This window comes from Denticeps clupeoides, chromosome 1 (assembly GCF_900700375.1).
Source record: "Denticeps clupeoides chromosome 1, fDenClu1.1, whole genome shotgun sequence".
NCBI classification, from domain to species: domain Eukaryota; kingdom Metazoa; phylum Chordata; class Actinopteri; order Clupeiformes; family Denticipitidae; genus Denticeps; species Denticeps clupeoides.
The window spans coordinates 40,390,166-40,411,937 of NC_041707.1; the positions used below are offsets into that span (position 1 = coordinate 40,390,166).

A 21,772-nucleotide genomic window follows, 5' to 3' on the forward strand; every position below is an offset into this window, starting at 1 on the left:
ACACATTATGCGCAGAATTTTCCTGGAATATTTTACTTTTTCGGCGAGGCCTGGTGGGGACCCGGAGTAACGGAGACAGCAGGGAAGGGAGGCTGGTGACAGAATGAGGAGCAGTCCATCACACACGGAGGGCCACATTCCTCAACATAACCATGGAACGGGGTCATCAGAGACAAAGTTCTAATAAAAGCCGCGAACTGTCCAACATCCTCTATCATCGCAGGGGTAGGGCAAATATGGTAATCGCTGAGATTTTTCCTGTTATGAGGAAATCTGATAAGACGTCATGTCAATCTTTACAGCCTCAGTTCAACAAATAAGGAATGCCTATATAAAGGGAGAATGGGGTCGTTGGTCCATAATAGGTCAGTGTGTGCATGTGAACGACTGAGTCCGATGGAGTTACACTGTGTGCATGTTAGCATGTGGGTCAGTGAGTGAGTGGGTAAGTGTAGAGGTGTACGAGTATAAGTCTTCCGATCACGGTGACACACTGTGACAACCACTCAGTCCCAGCCGCACTTTTTTTTTACTCTGGATCCTGACGCCAAGACGGACAAGGGTGTGATGTACCCTCTCAAAATAGACTAATGGACTAATCATCATAGTCGACACACACCATCCAGCATCTTCATGCATGGACAGATACTGTGTGCAATGCACCATAATGGACTATTTAATCACAGACTTACCCTGACACCTATTGGACCATTTTGGACAATTTGGACAAACCCTGCCCTGACACCTATGTCCACTTTATCCTGGATCGGGGTCTCTTTCTGACTTCTATGGGATCTCCGTGGGATTTTTTAGTTGTGTTGAGAAAGGGCCTACATTTGGGGGATGTCAACACTAAGGGCCTCTCAATACCTGTAAATACATACTGCATGTGATTTTGGGCCAAATCAGAAGTAAATGCTGTCATTGTTGTTGTACGAGGTTCACATTTCCTAATGTTCTGACTTCTGATTGTTAAGGATTGTAACTGGGAAAGCCCTCTGCTTTTTTCTAAAAACCCCATGAAATAAAATAAATAAAATGAGTATGGGTGAAGAATCTGATTGCGTCACGTGGGTAGTGGGCTCTGGGTGCTTATCGGGACTGTCCCTGAAACTAATGATTGTAGTCTGGCGTCTGCTAAATGCCATAAAATATCAATGAACGAGTAAAAATGACGAAATGAGTTAATGTGTATGTCCGAGTGAGCGTCTGAGCGTTCATGACAGATAGCCAGAGAGTGTGTGAGTGTGTATGATGGAGCGTGCCTTAACCGTGTCTGATAGAGAGCGAGTGAGTATGATAAACAGTAAGTCAGTAGGTTAGTGTGTGAGTGTATGTGATAGAGAGTGGGTGAGTGAGTGAGTGAATGTGGATGAATATTGCTGAGAGAACACGTGAGTAAAATAAAAGACGCTGGGATACAGAGATCTGGAACTTTCTGTCTTTAAAGGCACTTTACAGGACGCCTTTACTGGATTTTCCAATCCAAAGTCCCTCAGCACAACAATGTTGCCACATAGTGAGACGTCTGTATGCTAAAGCTCAGATAGAACACACATAAATATTTGCACTGCATTCACATCATATTAAAACCAACCCTGCTCTGACACCTATTGCACGCCCACTTTATCCTGGAAATGGGTCCCTTTCTGACTCACACCTTCCCAAGGTTTCTCCGTGGGATTTTCTTTGTTTATTTTATTTCCCTTGTGATCAGAAAGGATGTCAGTTTGGGGGGTGTCAACTGTAAGGGCCTGTCAATACCTGTGAATGCATACTGTATGCGATCGTTGAGGTTCACATTTCCTAACTTTCCGACTTTCTGTTTTCTGTGTTCTGTTTGTTAAGTATTGTAGTTGTGAAAGGACTTGACGCTCTCAAAAACAATGTTGGCACAACATTTTTTCCTAAAAATATCAGGAAATAAAATGGGTAGTAGACCCTGGGAGAACATGCCTCTCACTGGATGAAGCATGTTGATTCCTGAATTGGTAGTAGCCTAGTGGGTACCACACTCATTTATGAACCAGAAAAGCACCAAAAGGTTCAAACCCCACTTATGACCAACGTGACTACTTGTGACTACTTTAGGGGGACTGTCCCTGTAACTCCTGATTGTAAGTCGCTCTGGATTAGGGCATCTGATATAAATGTCATGAATGTAAATGTCATTGAATGAGTGAAAAAGACTGAGTGCGAATGGCTGATTATTAGTTATTGTGTATGACCGAGTTACACATAGCAAGAGAGTGAGTTATGTGTGTGTATGAAAGCGAGTGAGTGAGAGAGTGTGCTTGATGGTGAGTGTGTGGGCATGTGATTGTGTGTGATAGAGTAAGTGAGTGGGTTAGTTAGTTAGTGTGTGAATGTTTATAATAAAGTGAATGACTTTGTGTGTGAGTGTATGACCTATCATGTGAGTGAGTGAGCCAGTGTTGTTAATATATATGATAGAGAGTGAGTGAGGTAGTGTGTGAGTATATATGATACTCACTGTGTATCACAAGTGACAATCACTTCACTTTACTTTACTTTTAAAGAGTGAAAGAGTCATTTAGTCTGTGAGTGTATATGATAGAGTGAGTGAGTTATTGTCTGAGTGTATATGATAGTGAGTGAGTTAGTGTGTGAGTGTATATGATAGAGTGAGTGAGTTAGTGTGTGAGTGTATATGATAGAGTGAGTGAGTTAGTGTGTGAGTGTATATGATAGTGAGTGAGTTCGTGTGTGAGTGTATAAGATAGAGTGAGTGAGTTAGTGTGTGAGTGTATGTGATAGAGTGAGTGAGTTAGTGTGTGAGTATATATGATAGAGTGAGTGAGTTAGTGTGTGAGTATATATGATAGAGTGAGTGAGTTAGTGTGTGAGTGTATATGATAGAGTGAGTGAGTTAGTGTGTGAGTGTATATGATAGAGTGAGTGAGTTAGTGTGTGAGTGTATATGATAGAGTGAGTGAGTTAGTGTGTGAGTGTATATGATAGAGTGAGTGAGTTAGTGTGTGAGTGTATATGATAGAGTGAGTGAGTTAGTGTGTGAGTGTATATGATAGAGTGAGTGAGTTAGTGTGTGAGTGTATATGATAGAGTGAGTGAGTTATTGTGTGAGTGTATATGATAGAGTGAGTGAGTTAGTGTGTGAGTGTATATGATAGAGTGAGTGAGTTATTGTGTGAGTGTATATGATAGAGTGAGTGAGTTAGTGTGTGAGTGTATGTGATAGAGTGAGTGAGTTAGTGTGTGAGTGTATATGATAGAGTGAGTGAGTTAGTGTGTGAGTGTATATGATAGTGAAATAGCATGTGAGTGTGTATGATAAAGAGTGAGTTAGTGTGTTAACGTCTATAATTGAGAGTAATCGAGTGAATGAGTTAACATGTGAGTGTATATGATAGAGAGTGAGTGAGGGAGTGAGTGTACATTATAGAGAGTGAGCGAGTGTATACATGTGGATGAATATGAGTTCATGTGAGGGGAATAAAAGTTACAAGATGCTGGGATCAAGAGATCAATAGATCTGGGATCAAGAGAACTTTTTGTCTGTAAATGCACTTTACAGGACGCCTTTACTGGATTTTGCAATTCCTTCCTCCAATCCAAAGTCCCTCAGCACAACAACGTTACCACATAGTGAGAAATGTCTGTATGCCGAAGCTCAGATAGAACACACATAAATATTTGCACTGCATTCACATCATATTAATCCCACAGTTCGGCCTACATTTGAAGAAATCGTTTATATGGCCTGTTCAGAATCCATACCATAAGTTCTTCCGTAGCCCTGTGTTTTTTCCCCCCTCTCTTAGACGTTATCTTTATCATTTTTTTTAAACAAGACACCTGTGATTATAAATGCTAATATTTAACCAGCGCTTCAACGGCTTGAGCTAAGCAGCTACGCACGATTTATTGTTAGGCAACGCCAGGATAATTGAAAAAGATGAGAAAAAAAATCAATATGCTCTTCCTGAGATAACCAGACAGTCAGATACTGAAAAAAAAAAAATTGTGACTTATCACTAGTTATAAACATACCATGCATGGTTTAACGAATTCATAAAAATCAATAACTTTTCCAGAGGTTTTCACATATTTCGTGCAGAAATTCCACGTGCGGCCATGCTGCACAGTTGTCAGATTGGGAAGCTTGAACTTAAAATGACTAGTTAAATAGTGAATAGATTATCTCTTGTGATGCACAGCACACGGTGCACACAGTGACATTGGTCCTCTGCATTTAACCCATCACCCTTCGTGAGCAGTGGGCAGCCGATGCTTTGCTCGGTGGCACCTTGGCGGATGGGGATTCGAACCGGCAACCTTCTGATTACGGGGCCGCTTCCTTAACCGCTAGGCCACAACTGCCCTTCATAAATGGTATGTCTCGTTTTTCAAGCTTTTATAAAACCAGCACACGCCACATATTCCATCCGAGCACTGTGCATTTTACACAGTAGATTTTTTTTATTTAAAAAAAAGGACATTTATAACTTTACCAAATTATTCACGGTATGCACAGACACAGCGACTGTATAAAGCGAGTAATAAAGTGGACAGCGTGCACGCGCTCTGTCCGGCGGCCGCGCGCTGTCCTCGCGTGCACGCGCTCTGTCCGGCGGCCCCTCGTGCACGCGCTCTGGTTGGCGGCCGCGCGCTGTCCTCGCGTGCACGCGCTCTGTCCGGCGGCCCCTCGTGCACGCGCTCTGGTTGGCGGCCGCGCGCTGTCCTCGCGTGCACGCGCTCTGTCCGGCGGCCCCTCGTGCACGCGCTCTGGTTGGCGGCCGCGCGCTGTCCTCGCGTGCACGCGCTCTGTCCGGTGGGCCGTCGTGCACGCGCTCTTTCCGGCGGCCGCGCGCTGTCCTCGCGTGCACGCGCTCTGTCCGGCGGCCCCTCGTGCACGCGCTCTGTTTGGCGGCCGCGCGCTGTCCTCGCGTGCACGCGCTCTGTCCGGTGGGCCGTCGTGCACGCGCTCTTTCCGGCGGCCGCGCGCTGTCCTCGCGTGCACGCGCTCTGTCCGGCGGCCCCTCGTGCACGCGCTCTGTTTGGCGGCCGCGCGCTGTCCTCGCGTGCACGCGCTCTGTCCGGTGGCCTTCCCTCAACTCGGACCCCGACCGAGGAGCTTTTCAGGTGAAAAAGCTTAATTCCGAAGGCGCCATTGTGGAGAGCACAAAAGGCTAAATATAGACGATCCTATTAATAACCGAGAGAAATATTGTTGGTAAGGTAACAAGAGGCTGTAATATTCAGAACTTTTCATAGTCAAAACAGAATGTTGATATAAAACGGAGATATAACGGAGTCATAAAGTTACAAAAACATTCAGAATACAGAATCATTCCATTTAGATACCTGGAATTCATCGCAACGTTTCTAAATGAATAAACGAAGCTTGAATAAAGACCATTCAAGGTTTTACACACTTTTTTTTTTTTTAACTTGTGGAATACTATTCGGATCGTTTGGGCTTGTAATAATGGCCGGAGTCTCTGTGGAAGAAGAAAAGTTCATGTAGGCCGACATGGACGTAGTAATGACGGTGAGATTACCCAACAGTCCCTGCAACCTCAGTCAACACCGATGACCCTGGCAACACGTTTGGCCCCGAAAAGGTAAATTGGACTAAAGATGACCTTTAACGTTAAAGTTTCGTTTGCTCACTCAACCCATAAAGCCGTGGAGCGTTCTGTGACACTTATGATTACTCTAATGTCATTTTTGGAACATTGTCAACTACGTTGTATAGACGTATAACATGTTGGTCCGAGTCTTTCTCATGACTCTTGCTCCCCATCTGGGTTCTTGGGTTCATATTAAGATGTATATAAGGGCCAGTGGTGGCCTAGCGGTGCCACCGAGCAAAGCGCCTGTCATGGCCGCCCACTGCTCACCAAGGGTGACGGTTAAATACAGAGGACACGTTTCACCGTGTCACCGAGTGCTGTGATGCTGTGTTTCTGAATCACGTCGCTTCACGATGGGGCTGATATGGACCACCTGTCTGGTACCTGTGTGCCACCCATAAGGCCCAGGCTGGGGGACGAGGCTTTTTTGGTGGCCGCAACACTGACGCTGGTTCTAACTTGTTTTACACATTTTTTTTTTATTGGTTCATTGAATTGTAGTGTTTACTGCTTTTATAAGTTTTATTGCTCTGACATTATAACGTTCTCTTGTGTTATGACCTCTACAGCACTTTGGTCAAATAAAGTCGCTTAAATCCGCTCTGTGAGCGAATTAACGAATAAGGGGAGGAGTCACTGATTTGACACTAAACAATGTCAACTTAACAGACTGTAAAGTTGTAAGTGTTCAGGTCACATATGAACACGTTTTGCAGTGTTAATCAAGAGGAAAAAAAAGCCTCTCCGCTGCTGACCAGACGATGTCACAGCCATGATGACGAGGTGACGAGGAAGAAGGACGCATTCGCACGACGTCACGACACCGGGGTTTAATTAGTCAAGAACAGGACAGGGGAGACATCCAATGACATGGTGAACGTGTAACATGACAAAGACCCGACGGAGAACAGGGCAGCTTTACACATTAAAGTAAAGTGAAGTGATGGTCACAGCACACGGTGCACACAGTGAAATTTGTCCTCTGCATTTAATCACCCTGAGTGAGCAGTGGGCAGCCATGACAGGCACCTCAGCGGATCGGGAGTCGAACCGGCAATGTTCTGAAAGTAAAGTGATTGTCATTGTGATACACAGCAGCACAACACACGGTGCACACAGTTAAACGTGCCCTCTGTATTTAACCATCACACACTGTCATGGCCGCCCACTGCTCACCCAGGGTGATGGTTAAATACAGAGGACACGTGTCACCGTGTGCTGTGCTGCTGATGCAGAGGAATTCACATTCATTTTACATTTACAGCATTTACCAGACGCCCTTATCCAGAGCGACATACAATCAGTAGTTACAGGGACAGTCCCCCCCTGGACACGGCACAGCAAAAGACACGGCACAGCAAAAAAAGACACGTTTATAGACCAGACCAGAGGAAACGATAGAGGCTCATTTACAGTGAAGTGATTGTCACTTGTGATACACAGCAGCACAGCACACGGTGCACACAGTGAAATTTGGCCTCTGCATTTAACCATCGCCCTGAGTGAGCAGTGGGCAGCCATGACAGGCGCCCAGGGAGCAGTGTGTGGGGACGATGCTTTGCTCAGTGGCACCTCAGTGGCACCTTGGCAGATCGGGATTCGAACCAGCAACCTTCTGATTACGAAGCCGTTTCCTTAGCCGCTAGGCCGCCACTATCCCACTTACATTTACAGCATTTATCAGACGCCCTTATCCAGAGCAACTTACAATCAGTAGTTACAGGGACAGTCCCCCCTGGAGACACTCACGGTTAAGTGTCTTGCTGAGATACACGATGGTAGTAAGTGGGGTTTGAACCTGGGTCTTCTGGTTCACAGGTGAGTGTGTTACCCGCTAGGCTACGCCCACTGGTCAGGTTGTATTAAATGGCTATGTGGCATCGTGTGAACATCACGCTCCTCAGAACGGGACAGATGACTGTGGTGCAACGTCAACCTCGTCTTCCAGTTCGCGACCTTGAAAGTCTTTTTTTTTTTTTTTTTTCAGTGACTCAGAGGCAGGATGTTGTTTTCACGCTCAGTTCGTCTTGAAACCGACCACACCCGCACAGTGCAAAGGCCCCGTGGCCCCGCGCGTCTCATGCTGTGTGTGATGTGTGTTTCATTCTTGTTAAGATAAAAGATCGTTTTTAATGAGCCATGTTGCAACCTTTTCTCACCGAGGTGAAACGCTCCGTTACTGTAACGACGTTTCCAGTGAAAAACGGGGTATCAATAGGGGAAACGCCGCATGCTAGGAGTAGATTTTTTTTTCCGCGGCTCATGTGTGATGAACCTTGGTCAATTCAGGGTGGGAGGAGCTACTGCAAATGCAAAATTTGCCTCAAATTGAATGAACGGCTTTGGTGGCAACACTAAAAGGATGTAGGATTAAGTTCTTCGGGTTGAACTTCAGGTTCTTTTTGGGGTACTTTAGCAGTGATACAAATAGTCCTCTGTAGAAATGTTTTACATTACAATTTACATTTACAGCATTTACCAGGAGCCCTTATCCAGAGGGACTTACAATCAGAAGTTACAGGGACAGTCCCCCCCTGGAGACACTCAGGGTTAAGTGTCCTGCTCAGGGAACCTGGGTCTTCTGGTTGATAGGCGAGTGTGTTACCCGCTAGGCCACTACCACCCGTAGACCCCTCCCTAAAGGGTCTCTGTTCTTTGGATAGGCGTAGGTTCCATGGTGGAAGCACACCTTTAGGTCAGGTACGCTGTGTATTCCCCGCAGCTCACCGCGTGGTGCTGGCCGCACCCGGGGACTACTTCGGGGCCCTGTTCTGCGGCGGGTTACGCGAGTGCTGCGAGGAGGCCGTGTGCCTGAGGGGCGTTGCAGGCCCTGCTGCGCTTCACGTACGCCGCCGAGGCGGCGCAGCGCTTCCAGCTGCAGGGGGCGCTCTCGCTCTGCCCGGGCTTTCTGCAGGAGAGGATGGACGCCGGACGCTGCCTGGACGTCCTGGCGTTTGCCGACGCCTACGGGCTGGAGCACTTTGAGAGTGTTGCGGAGGAGGAGAAGTTCCAGGATTTGCCCAGTGGCGTCCCAGTGGAGTTTATTCATTCACATTTACATTTACGGCCGTATCCAGAGCGACCTACAACGTGCTTCCATGTTACCATCAATCAACTCTGGTTCACTTTATTTATTCCCTTCCTGGAATCGTATCCAAAGTTCAATTCAAAAAGATTGTTTCTGCTTCAAAAACAATGAAAATAGTCATATTTGTGCATTGCGCAAGGGTGTAAATAAAAATCCTTAAATTTCATTATCTTAAAAACTGTAAGGACAAGGGCTAATGCCCACTTGTTTAAAAAGTATTTCAAACGAGTCTACCACTAACACACACACACACACACACACACACACACACACATATATACACATACACACATATATACACACACACACACACACATATATATATATACACACACAAACACATACACTCACACACATATACACACATATATATGTATATATACACACACACACACACACACACACATATATATATATATTTTTTTTTTGTCTAGCACTTAACAATTCCCCGGCATGTTCTTTTTCTGACATAGTTGGGCCTTATCAGGGCTCTTAGTTTTGTAACTGAAAATCTAAAGAAACCGATCGAGAATTGCTGGTGTCTTCCTCTTGTAAGTCGCTTTGGATAAAAGCGTCTGCTAAGTAAATAAAGTAAAGTAAAGTAAAGTAAAGTAAAGTAAAGTAAAGTATTGCCTTTCTTCTGTCACACGCCATTGTTCCTTTAGAGGGTGCTTTTCAGTCACTTTTTATAACAAGTTGCCACAGCCATTTATAATGATTGTATCAGTTTTCAAAATGTGTGTCCTCCTTCAGGTTGGACACAATTACTTCTCAGACCTTCTTTTTTTTATGTCCTCTTACGACTGCTTACGCTGACGTTTACGTGCTTGTTGGTCAGTAGGTGGTGGTTTTCCGGGCGGTGGTCCCACGGCGGTCACCTCACCTATCTGGACTGGCGGTCCGCCTCCCCCTCATGTCTCGTGAGGAGCTCCTGGAGGTGCGGGGCTGCGGCGTCCTCTCCCGCACCTCTGGGGGCAGAGAAGTGCTGGCGAAGGTGGCCGATCTGCTCCACGGAGGCCGAAAACGCCGAGAGTGCAGGCCTTGTACCCCAAACCAGGTAGCGGCACGGGCCACCCTTACATTCTGGACAGGAAACCCCACGTTTTTTCTTTATATGACCCTAAAACCTTCACACCCATCCAAATTTACACAGATGATTTATTTATAGGGTGTAAACTGGTTAATTTAGGGTGGTAGTAGCCTAGTGGGTAACACACTCGCCTATGAACCAGAAGACCCAGGTTCAAACCCCACTTACTACCATTGTGTCCCTGAGCAAGACACTTAACCCTAAGTGTCTCCAGGGGGGGACTGTCCCTGTCACTACTGATTGTAAGTCGCTCTGGATAAGGACGTCTGGTAAATGCTGTAAATGTTAATTCCATCATTCATTGCCTTCATTGTTGAGGTGCTGGTCCTGGTGGGAGGGGACTGCCTGTGGGCGGCCCAGCGCTTCCTCACCGGCCCGGGACTCGTACGAACCGCGGAGTCGACCCAGCTGGCCGAGCTGCCCGAGCCGCCCCGGTTCCGCCGCTGCGCGTGTGTCCTCGACAACAAGCTGTATGTCATCGGCGGCCGCAAGTACTACGGCGCGCTGGACATCCTCAAGTCCGCCCTGAGGCACGTCGCCAGTAGTGATGTCATCGTGCGTGAGCGGAGATTACGTTTCTCATTGATCAACTGAATTATCGATTTTAGAGACCTTGTCAAAGGCCTCGTGTGCCTTGTTGCCTTTGTTGGACAGTCACAATCAGGGGGCTCCATCTTACGGCTTAGGGTTCCCCTATTTAAGCCATTCGACACTTTAATATTTGAAACACGCATTTCTGAGGCCCATTGCATTAAAATGAGATGTAAACTTTGCATAAAATTTAGTTTGCTATCTGGAGCTTGTCTTCTGTCCCCTGTTGGATGCTTTATGCACTACAGCGTACAGCCGGTGCGAAGGGAGAGTTTTTTTATGGGTGTGTCAACCGTGGTCCATATTACGCAACAAATAATTGGAAATTTATGAATTCTGAGTCTGGCTAATTTATAGAGATGCTTCTTTAAGCATTTGGATTAAAGGGCCTCATACTGATAAAAAAGATGGAATTTTCTGCCCCATATCTCTTGGTTCAGGCATTAAAAGGTTAATTGATTGGCAGTTAATTAATCACAGATGTAAAGAATTATATGGAATAATCTGCATTATTAACAGCGTTTTTATTGACGGAATTACGACGTGGAATAAGGACCCCGTCTGTTTCAGCTTCGGCCCAGTGAAGGGAAGGTGGGAGGAGTTACCGGACATGTCCAGTCCCAGGGACTGCTTTGCCGGCGTGTGTTTGGACGGGAAGGTCTTCGCTCTGGGCGGGAGCTGCGATGACGTGAACTACCTGGATTCGGTGGAGTACTACGCCCCCGAGGAGAACGCGTGGAGGTACTACGCCCGCCAGCCATTCGCTCACGCTGCTGAATCTGAGACCCGTCCTCTGGACACGCCCGTCTGTGGCCACGCCGCCACCGTGTTGGACGGGGAGATCTTCGTCTCAGGCGGCTGTGATGCACGCCTCCGCTGCCTGTCCTCTCTGTGGCGCTACGACCCCGATGTGGGCGGGCTCGGGCCGCGCCGGTCACGTGATGCTGCCGATGGGTGGTCAGCTGGTCGTGGCCGGCGGCCTGCAGCCCTGCTGGCGGGGCTACAGGGACCAGCTACAGTGCGAGGCCTACGACCCCGCCCAAAACTCCTGGGCTCTCCTCCCTCCGCTGCCCCGCCCCCATTTGTCCCCCGCCGCAGCCTTGCTGGACGGGCGCCTGTACGTCCTGGGCGGGTCGTCGGCAGATTCGGCCCGGGACACGCAGTGGGTGCACCGCTACGACCCCGGGCAGCGATGCTGGGAAGAGGAAGAGGCCCCGTAATCAGAAGGTTGCCGGTTCGAATCCCGATCCGCACTGAGGTGCCACTGAGCAAAGCACCGTCCCCACACACTGCTCCCCGGGCGCCTGTCATGGCCGCCCACTGCTCACTCAGGGTGATGGGTTAAATGCAGCGGACATATTTCACTGTGTGCACCGTGTGCTGCGCTGCTGTGTATCACATGTGTCAATCACTTCATTTTTTTTTTTTTTTTATTGAAAAGGAATGACGATGGTGACATCATTTTTTTTTGACGTCCCCGAGGATGTGTTTGTCTTTCACTCTCGCCGCCGAGCAGCATGCAAAACCGCACACCGCGAGACTGGCGGCGTGTTTGCAGGCGGAATTTACGTAGACAAATGCGGCCTCTCGGGTTCTTCACGCATCCGTACGCTTTACAAACTGCTCGGCATTAAGGGAAAAGACAGAAATACGTGGACATATTGATTTTTTGCTGCTCTGACCTTCGTTTTTATCCACTTTCTGCCGCGACAAGTGCAATTTCCCACTTGAGGGATAATAAAAATTGATCTTATCATAAAATCGACAGACACTCGATTTATTTCATGATGTCGCCATGGTTTCGGGGATTAACATGGTTAAGAGTTACACCGGGATTATTAAAAATGGGATTATAGGACGTACGTCATTGGGGGCGTCGGCTGGCCGCACCCCCGGGGCCTGAACTCGTGGTCGATGATAAGAGAATAAAAACATTGGTTCTGATAATTACTCCTCCCTCCCCGATTGGACGTGTTTACTAGACATTACGGTACTTTGTGGAAGTTTTCGTCGACGTACCGAGCCGTTGCCGCATTGGTCTTTGGTTCACTGCCGCCTTTAGTTCTCACGTTAATCCTGGATCTTCATCCAGGAGCGGCTCTGTGAACCCAGTAGTCCCGGTTCTCCAGCGTTCAGGCTGCGGCAGGGTTCCAGAGATGTCGGATCGCCCTGCGGATTCCGGCGAAAACCCGGCCCGTTTCGCCGTGACAGGTGACGAATGGCTTCTTGCGAGGCCGCCATGCATGAGTGGCTCTCAGAGCCTGACATGAGTCCACGCAGCCGGGACACGAAAGAAAAAGAGCGAAAGAAGGGTTTCATCGCCTCTCGTGTCAACAGTAGACGGCGGCGGCCATGGATCGCACCGCAGCGCGCCTGCGTTGACCGGGCGCCATGATCCGCTTGACGAAGAAGGGCGTGGCCTGCAAAAAAAAAGAGAAAAGAACGGTAGATGTCCCACCAGCGCCTGGCCGAGCAGTTGGCGCCCGAGTGAGCTGCTGTCACAGAACCTGGAAGCGCTGGAGCTCCACAGCCGCGTTTCTGGCTAACGTGGGAGAACCGGACCATGACTCGGGTCCAAGGTAAGGAGACACGGTTAAGAGTGTGAGGAGAACTGGAAGATCTCACGGAACGTGAAGAGAAAGTCTCTAAAACAAACAGAGCTTTGTAGGTGGCGGACAAGATCCTCCGTTTGATCCGTGATTGAGTGGGTGTGGAGAGATTCCAGATGCAGCCATTCACACCAGAGGAATCCATCTGCCGCGCGAATACGTTACGTGGAACAAGCGAGAAAAATACGAACAAAGAGACGCTCGGCTTCACATTTATATTGGAATTGAGGATATCTTTATTGTGTCCAAGACGTAAATAGTACAGGTCCATAGTCATCAACCAATAAATACGAATAAAATACTTCAGGTTATCCGGAATAAAGCCAACAGCAGACAGAATAGAAGAGTTTTCGTGTTATATCGATCAGAATCAGAGTCCGCTTTGAAGAGGATGGATTGTTGGTATCTACAGGGTGGGCCATTTATATGGATCCACCTTAATAAAATGGGAATGGCTGGTGATATTAACGTCCTGTTTATATGTATATATGAGGGGGCAAACTTTTCAAGATGGGTGGTGACCATAGTGGCCATTTTGAAGTCGGTCATCTTGGATCCAACTTTTGTTTTTTCAATAGGAAGAGGGTCATGTGACACATCAAATTTATTGGTAATTTCACAAGAAAAAAAATGGTTTACTTATTCTTTCATGAGTTACCTACAAGTTTCTGACCACTTATAAAATGTGTTCAATGTCAACGACCATTCCCATTTTATTAAGGTGTATCCATATAAATGGCCCCCCCTGTACAAGGACCTTCCTAGAAAAACAGTTCAGCTTGGTCTGTGGATAAGACAACTGCCGTGAGTATTGAGTAAGTAGCGAGTAATGAGTATTGCGGAACGCGGAACCCGTGCTTCCTTCACTTCCCTGGCTTCAGCGTGCTCCCGCTTTGGTTCTACGGGGCCGCGGTTCCGTTCGGGAGACTTTTCCAGGTCACCTTGACGCCTGCCGGCAGCATCTGCTCCTGCAGTTTGCTCAGGATCTGAAGAAGAGACGAGGCCTGCTAGATAAATACTGCTGGGAGCATGTAGAAAGTCATTTGTTTGGGCGCCATCAGTTGAGGAAACATCTGAGCACATATGAAGCATCTGACTCCATAAGGCCAAGACTAAAAGCTAAAGCTTCTTAGCATACCAAGTCAGATTTTTATTTTTTTTTAGAATTTCCATTTCAGAAAAATTGTGCATAAGTAAAACATCACTGTAATTTATTACGTGCTACGTGTTGACTTGCACTCATTTTGGATTTGTACGTGATCTCCACTGGGATCCATGTGATCATCTGTCACCTTGTAAACTAAATTCTATTTGGTCTCGCAAAATTAAGCTAAAAATGTCAAATTCAAGGTAAGGTCTGTGTCAGCTGTCCATCTTATGCATCGTTTTATTCAAATGAATGCCTGTATCTGACCAATCACAGTTGAGCATTCCACATGGCCTACCAATGATGTGCCCATACTTGTCTCATGTGTCTCTCCTTTCGCAATATTTGCATGCATACGGTGGAGACTCACGCTCTGGAGGATCGCAGCCTGTAATCCAGGATCGCTGGCTTCGACGAAGGCCTCTGTCGTCATGGTCACTCTCACCGTCTTCACAGTGGTTTCCACTGAAGAGACACCATCACTCTATTATTTCATCATGCCCAGGTTCATCATGTCATGGTTGTAGATCTCTGGTTATGTATTCCAAACGAGGCTAGCTGTCTAGTGTTGACTTGTATAAGGACCGTAAATGAAGACACATACTTTATGACTGTTTGAATGATAATGTCTTGTCTGTCATCAGGACCTCACCAACGTAGCAGAAGAAGGGGATCGTTTGGCTGCACTGCTTGTCCTCCCATTGGCCGTTTAAATTCAGCCATAGGACGCCGCAGTTGTCGCTCCCATCTGCGTTGTTGGGACGGTCAGGCAGCCAGTGTGTGAATGTCGCGTTGGTTCCATCCGACCACTTCCAGCCATCTCTGTACAGTCCGATCCAGGTGGATACATCTATCAGGCTGTTGATCAGGTCGTTCTCCGTCTGGTTCCTGACGCTGGCCAGGTCGGTGTAGTTGGCCCTGCAGTACTGCTGAGCGTCGCTCCAGGACATGCTCATGTTGACTAATATGTACTTCGCGTCTGAGCCGCCACTCGGGCCACCACTCGGGCCGCCACTCGGGCCGCCACTCGGGCCGCCACTCGGGCCACCACTCGGGCCACCACTCCGACTGCCACTCTTTTGTCCACCATTCGCTGCATCGTGATATTCATACATCATAAACATAACATGACTAGGAGAACTTCTTAACAAAACTCATGCATTTATTGTAGCTTCTATAAAGAAATGAGCCTGAGACGTGTCCTTCTAGGGTGGTAGTTGCCTAGTGGGTAAAACACTCGCCTACGAACCAGAAGATCCAGGTTCGAACCCCACTTACTACCATCGTGTCCCTGAGCAGGACACTTAACCCTGAGTGTCTCCAGGGGGGGACTGTCCCTGTAACTACTGATGCTGGAAATGTAAATGTCTTAGAATAAACATACTTTTGGCATTTTTTTTGTATTCTTTTTGTTAGTTAGGGTGTTAGTAATTGCACTTACCATTGTAACATACAAACGGGTTCTTTGCGCTGCACTGGCGATCGTACCATTGGCCGTACCACATGGCAACGCACTGTTCCTTCCCTTCGTAGTTGTTTGGCTGTGACGGATTCCAGTTTCTGAACGCAGCCTGCCCCGGGCCATAGAGGTTGGGGTCGTCCAGAGACCACCTCCAGCTGTTCCAGTCGTTGTAGAAGCCGATCCAGGTCATGCCCCTGTAGCCGTAGCTGTTGAGGCGTAGTATTGTGAGGATGTCGTCCATGCTGTCGGCAGTGGCCATGTCGGCGTAGTTCTGCCTGCAGTACGACTGCGCATCTGTCCACGTCTTATTTTCGTTCACAAAGAAATATTTGTAACAAAGGGACTGCGTGAAAAAGCCTGTAAAAAAATCATTTTAAATGTTATCTGTCAAAAACTCACGTGTATGTTGGTGATGAGTTTTTTTCTTATTTATTGTCACTGTGAACAGCCTCTTAACAGACAAGTCAGTACACTGTCCATTTAGAAGTTTAGAAGTTTGAAATAAATGATTTCTTTTCTGGCATTACACTGACCTGAGAACAGCAAGAGAGCCAGAATGAAGACGGCCATGGCTGAAGGCTGAAGACTGAAGCGCCTGCATACACAGTATACAAATATATAATATCACAGTATATATCATTTAAAACACAATTACAATTATTATAACACTCTGTCTGTGGAATCTGCACAAAACAACACACAATTAACGCATAGAACATGCTTCCGAGTCACAATTTGTCAATGATAATTGGTAAAAAATAGACACGGCTCACCTCGCCCAACAGTGTCCTGAGCTGGTCGACTATCCAGTTTTGACTAAACGATGGCACATGGGCAGATGGGCAAGAAAGGACAGGCTGAGGGGACAGAGTGGAACATCGCTATATTTGCTGTCACATCATGCAAAGCGGACAATCGACCTGTGCACACGCGAGTGTGTCGGTCCATTTGATTGAACACCTCCTTAACACAACACGCTGAAACAACAGCAGCTGCACGGCTGGAGCGAGCGACCTGAGTTCGGAGGAGTAACGCCAGTCTGGGTGGAATTCCATCATCTTGCTTTCTCAACCTCTTAATCAGAATTGAATTGCGTGACACCCCAATGTTCATCTTGTCTTGTGCGATGTGACAATATACCACTTACCCAACAAATTACTTTTCTGTAAAAAAGCACTACACTACAAAAAAAAATAAAAAATGCATGTTGTCCACAAATGTGAGATAAAAGCCGGCGAGGTCCATGTTGGTCCAGGTCTTCTTCATGACGGCGGGTAAATCAGGGGCGACTCTTACTCCCCATCTGGGTTCTTGGGTTCATATTAAGATGGGGCTGATATGGACCACCTGTCTAAGGTGGTAGTAGCCTAGTGGGTAAGACACTCGCCTGTGAACCAGAAGAACCGGGTTCAAATCCCACTTACTACCATTTACCACTTACTACCATTGTGTCCCTGAGCAAGACACTTAACCCTGAGTGTCTCCAGGGGGGGACTGTCCCTGTAACTACTGATTGTAAGTCAGTCTGGATAAGTGTGTACCACCCATATGGGCTTGTTACCTGGGAAGGGGCGGAGTCACTGTCTTTTAACATTAATTAGTGTCACTTTTACAGACTGAACTGAAGTGGCACATTCGGATATGGATTCATACGAACTCCGTAATTTTCGCTGTTTTGGTTCCCACTTTTATTATCCCCCGATGCACGATACGGCAAGAACGCAGTAAACAGTGCGCAGCAAATTAGTTCACACCGCAGAGACTTTTTCATTGGCCCACCATCATGTTGCCCAGTTCTTTCCATCGTAACATATGAAGTAGGTCGATGTGCCGCATGAGCTAGCATCGTGGCACAGTCTTGGCCGTCGTTGGTGTTCTGCGGCTCCTGGACGTTCCAGTTCCGGGTCTCGTTGTAGTAGCTCCCGCCCGCCAGAGGCCAAGAACGCAGCAAATTCATTCACACCGCAGAGACTTTTTCATTGGCCCACCATCGTGGGAAAAGACTCTGGTGCTGGTTTACGTACCAGTTTATACACGGGGGTTGGAAAGCGCACAATGAAACGGAATGAAACGACGATGGTAAGATTCAAAGCAAAAACAACAAATGTGGATTTATTCATGGTTTTATTCATTCCATGCATCAAAGTTCACATGCTTTTAACATTTAGGAATTGCATACGTCATGAAGATTTCTAATCACTTAATGATAATTGATTATACAAAGGTTTTCATTAAGCTATAAATGAAGCATATAACGTAACCATGTAAATGGAACTGGATTAAATAAGTGGCTATGTAAAGAAATTGGAGCAACGTGACTTTTAATCTGCGGGAAGAAGAAAGGCCGCATTAAACTCGGCATCTGCAACACATTACAAACCCCAGTTCTTCCCGGGGGGTCATTTTCAACCTCACCTTGAAAGGCGGTGCAGACGAAGTTGTGGGTCTCCGTCTCGGGGAGGCTGACCCACCGCTGCAGCCCGCCGGTCTGCACGGCCCCCACCTGCCCGCATTGGTCCTTCTTGACGCCGGCCCAGTTCTGGTAGCAGACGGCCTCCCCGCCCATCCAGTACCAGACGTCCAGGGCGCAGGAGTAGCGCAGGCCCGTCCAGACGTAGGCGCCCGAGGCGGATTTCAGCAGCTCCGCCACGCGGCCCTGAGCGTCTGCCGAGTCGATGGCGACCAGGTCCACGTAGGACTCTCTGCAGAACACCCGGGCTTCGCGCCAGGTCATGTTCTGATGAACCAGGACCAGCTGGTCTGAGGGACGAAAGAAGATCCGGACATGGCTCCTCACGTACAGGCATTATAGGGAATTGAGTGACTATGACATCATAGCTACTCGACAAAAATGTTCGATTGGAGAATACAGAGTTGACGGCCCACTTTTTACTGATACAGAACCGTGTTACAGAACCACCAAGAAGCCAGTGAGGTCCATGTTCGGTAGGGAAATCAGGGGCGACTCTTGCTCCCCGTCTGGGTTCTGGGGTTCATATTAAGACGGGTCTGATATGGACCTGTGAACCACCCATACGGGCTTGTTACCCGGGAAAGGGGCGGAGTCACCATCATTGAGTGCTAATTAGTGTCCGTTTTTATTAGCGCTCGCCTTCATCATTGTGTACAAGAGACGTGGGACCCACCCTGGCTGCAGATGAACGGATACGTCTCATTACAGTCCCTGTTGGCCCACTGGCCGTCGTAATTCAACTTTGTCGCGACGCAGTTCTGGGGTGTTACAGAAGTGCTGGGCATGTTCGCTCTCCAGTTGGTGAAATTGGAGGCGCTCCCATCGGACCACTTCCAGGAGTCTCGGTACAGGCCGATCCAGAACCCCGAGACTCCTAGAGCTGCGCAGACGTGAGAATAGTTAGGATTCCTCTCGTGGTCTTCATGTCACAATGAACATAAAATGAACGTGGAACTGTAGGAAACAGCATCAGCCTGACTGTTACCATCACTGTGAACGTTTCCGTTACCATTATCATTAGGACTGTTCGAAGAGAAGAATGCTACTGAATAAAGAGAAAAAAACATTGAAATATCAAGCTGTATTTTTCGAAAATCAATAAAAATGTTTTTTTTTTTTTTTTTTTTTTTTCCTTGGGCACGCATTATCGGTTCGGTTGGGCCTTACCTGTCGAGGCGATTAACGCGTTTTCAGACAGGTTCCTCACGCTGACCAGGTCCAGGTGGTTGCTCCTGCAGAAGCTCTGCGCCTCGGCCCACGTTTTGCTTTGCTTGACGGGAACGTATTTTTTTCCTCCTGCACACGTTGTTCGTTTGAATACAAGTTAAACGAATTCTGTGCTCTGGTCATGTGACTACGGCTCTCATCTCAGTACAATAGACACCAAAACGAAGAATTTATTTCTCTTAAAGGGAAGTGATTGTCATTGCCATACACAGCAGCACCGCACACAGTGAAATGTGTCCTCTGCATTTAACCCATCACCCTTGGTGAGCAGTGTGTGGGGACGGTGCTTTTGCACCTTGGCGGATCGGGATTCGAACCGGCAACCTTCTAATTCCGGGGCCGCTTCCTTACCGCTAGGCCACCACTAGGCCACCACAGCCCCATTTCTCAGTAAGTGAAAGTGAAGTGATTGTCACATGTGATACACAGCAGCAAAGCACACGGTGCACACAGTGAAATTTGTCCTCTGCATTTAACCATCACCCTGAGTGAGCAGTGGGCAGCCATGACAGGCGCCCGGGGAGCAGTGCGTGGGGACGGTGCTTTGCTCAGTTGCACCTTGGCGGATTCGAACCGGCAACCTTCTGATTACGGGGCCGTTTCCTTAACCGCTGGGCCACCACTGCCCTCGTATGTTACAGTATGTTACATCATCATGAATATTAGACAACTTGCCCAATTCTTACCATCGTAACATATGAAGTAGGTCGATGTGTCGCATGAGCTAGCGTTCCACAGACCGTCAGCTAGCATCATGGTACAGTCTTGGCCGTCGTTCGTGTTCTGCGGCTCATTGACGTTCCAGTTCCTGAAGCTGGCTTCGGTCTTGTTGTAGTAGCTCTCGCCCACCAGAGACCAGAGCCAGCTGCTGCCGTGGCCGTACAGCCCGATCCAGGCCGTGTTGTAACCATACTCGTAGAAATACTGCTGAATTTGCGTGGCCTGGTCGAGGCTGCTGACCGTGACCAGGTCGGAGTAGTGCGACCTGCAGTAGCTCTGAGCCGCGCTCCAGCTCCTGCTCACCGTAACTAAGAAGAACCTCTGGGAAACAGGCCGGCACGGCATCCATCCCCCTGCATGCAACCATCGAGAAAAGCACAGCTATGGACGCCCACCTATTTCCCCCCTAATCCAGAAGCCTTCCAGATGACATCTGCACAATTACAGGGGTTATGCTTCATTAACGCGGCGATCGAGAACTATTTTCGCTGGATGTAATGAAATGTATTATTTCAAATTACAGATATTGGATATATAGATATATGTCTAGATTTTACATATATATTGACAAGAGATTGTCACTGCCGCGGTTTACTCGCAAAACATATTTTCATACGATTCATTAATACGTTGCCAGGTTGGGTGGTTTTAAACCTGTTATTTCAGCAGTTTTGGAGCTTTTTCATGCGGTTTTGGGGCTAAGACGTTTATATTAACAGCCACATGCACCTATACTGTGTTGTGCTGGTATGACATTGATATGTTCTGGTCTTAGGCTCCCAGCATAATGCGTATGACGCCTCAATTTGAAATTGGGGCCCTCAGAGGAATACACTGACCTGAGAACAGCAAGAGAAACAGGCACCACTCCATGACTGACCACTAGAAATGTGTAAAGGCAGATGGATATTGTGAATTATGAAATTCACAACAACAACAACAACAACAAAAAAGCACCAACATGGACAATGCATGTTTTTAATCATAAACCACAATGATAATAAATAAATAAATAAATAAATAAATTCACACTCTATTGACACAAATGTTGACTTAAATGTTGAACATTTGGAGGAAATCACAATTTTATATAAATTGAACCATGTAGACACCTACCCGACTGAAGCCTCTCATGCCTGTCTGTCCGAACATCTTCTGGATACCAAGCGACCGTCCCGATCAGATCCCGAGGTTACCAAGCAATATGCAAAAAGATGAACGTGAATGTCTGAAAACATATTTGCTTGTGTGCACAAGTTGTATACACACAGACAAACGACTTTATTAATTATGCGCCACCTCACTTCCACTGGACTTCTGCCATTTAGGCAAAGAGCAGCCTGCTAGTCCATCTTAAAACGGGATAATACTTTATTTTATATTGCTGTGTCTGTGTCTCGTGTCTCTCTGTGTCCTTGTGTGTTGTACCAGTCGGTGAAATTTGTCCTCTGTATTTAACCCATACCCCTTGGTGAGCAGTGGGCAGCCATGACAGGCACCCAGGGAGCAGTGCATGGGGACGGTGCTATGCTCAGTGGATCCTCGGCGGATCGGGATTCGAACCAGCAACCTTCTGATTCCGGGGCCGCTTCCTTAAACCAGGAAAATATATATTTTTATTTTTTATCTTTGATCCAGGCACTAATCCACCTCTCTCGTCTCCTGGTTCACATGGAATATTTCTCCGTCGGGCTCACGCTGGCACTGAGGTTCCTCAGTTGATAAACTTTATTCTTGGCCTAATGAA

At 47.4% G+C, this 21,772-nt stretch overlaps 3 protein-coding genes across 5 annotated transcripts; 1 reads left to right on the forward strand and 2 right to left on the reverse strand.

Annotated features, from left to right (window-relative positions):
• The first annotated feature begins 5,982 nt into the window (after positions 1–5,982).
• On the forward strand, positions 5,983–11,607 carry LOC114787922 (kelch-like protein 33). The gene is given in 7 exon segments (XM_074933629.1): positions 5,983–5,998; positions 8,341–8,437; positions 8,439–8,652; positions 9,548–9,763; positions 10,115–10,330; positions 10,941–11,290; positions 11,292–11,607. Coding segments are annotated over 7 exon segments (1,425 nt in total).
• Positions 11,608–14,748: 3,141 nt separating this feature from the next.
• Positions 14,749–16,433, reverse strand: LOC114787975 (C-type mannose receptor 2-like). The gene is made up of 4 exons (XM_028976050.1): positions 16,379–16,433; positions 16,139–16,200; positions 15,585–15,962; positions 14,749–15,236 (listed from the first exon to the last, which is right to left on the reverse strand). The coding sequence occupies exons 2-4, from the start codon at positions 16,173–16,175 to the stop codon at positions 14,749–14,751; spliced, it is 903 nt and encodes a 300-aa protein (XP_028831883.1). The 5' UTR covers positions 16,176–16,200; positions 16,379–16,433.
• A 1,444-nt stretch (positions 16,434–17,877) lies between these two features.
• Positions 17,878–21,340, reverse strand: LOC114793690 (macrophage mannose receptor 1-like). 3 transcript variants are annotated; one of them, XM_028985798.1, is made up of 8 exons: positions 21,142–21,340; positions 20,865–20,907; positions 19,992–20,378; positions 19,246–19,374; positions 19,064–19,120; positions 18,752–18,958; positions 18,021–18,365; positions 17,878–17,931 (listed from the first exon to the last, which is right to left on the reverse strand). In XM_028985798.1, the coding sequence occupies exons 1-8, from the start codon at positions 21,175–21,177 to the stop codon at positions 17,927–17,929; spliced, it is 1,209 nt and encodes a 402-aa protein (XP_028841631.1). In that variant the 5' UTR covers positions 21,178–21,340; the 3' UTR covers positions 17,878–17,926. The 3 variants fall into 3 exon arrangements, with proteins under 3 accessions (XP_028841631.1, XP_028841639.1, XP_028841623.1); XM_028985806.1 differs by having other exon boundaries at positions 19,088–19,123; XM_028985790.1 differs by having other exon boundaries at positions 19,064–19,123.
• Between the last annotated feature and the right edge of the window lie 432 nt (positions 21,341–21,772).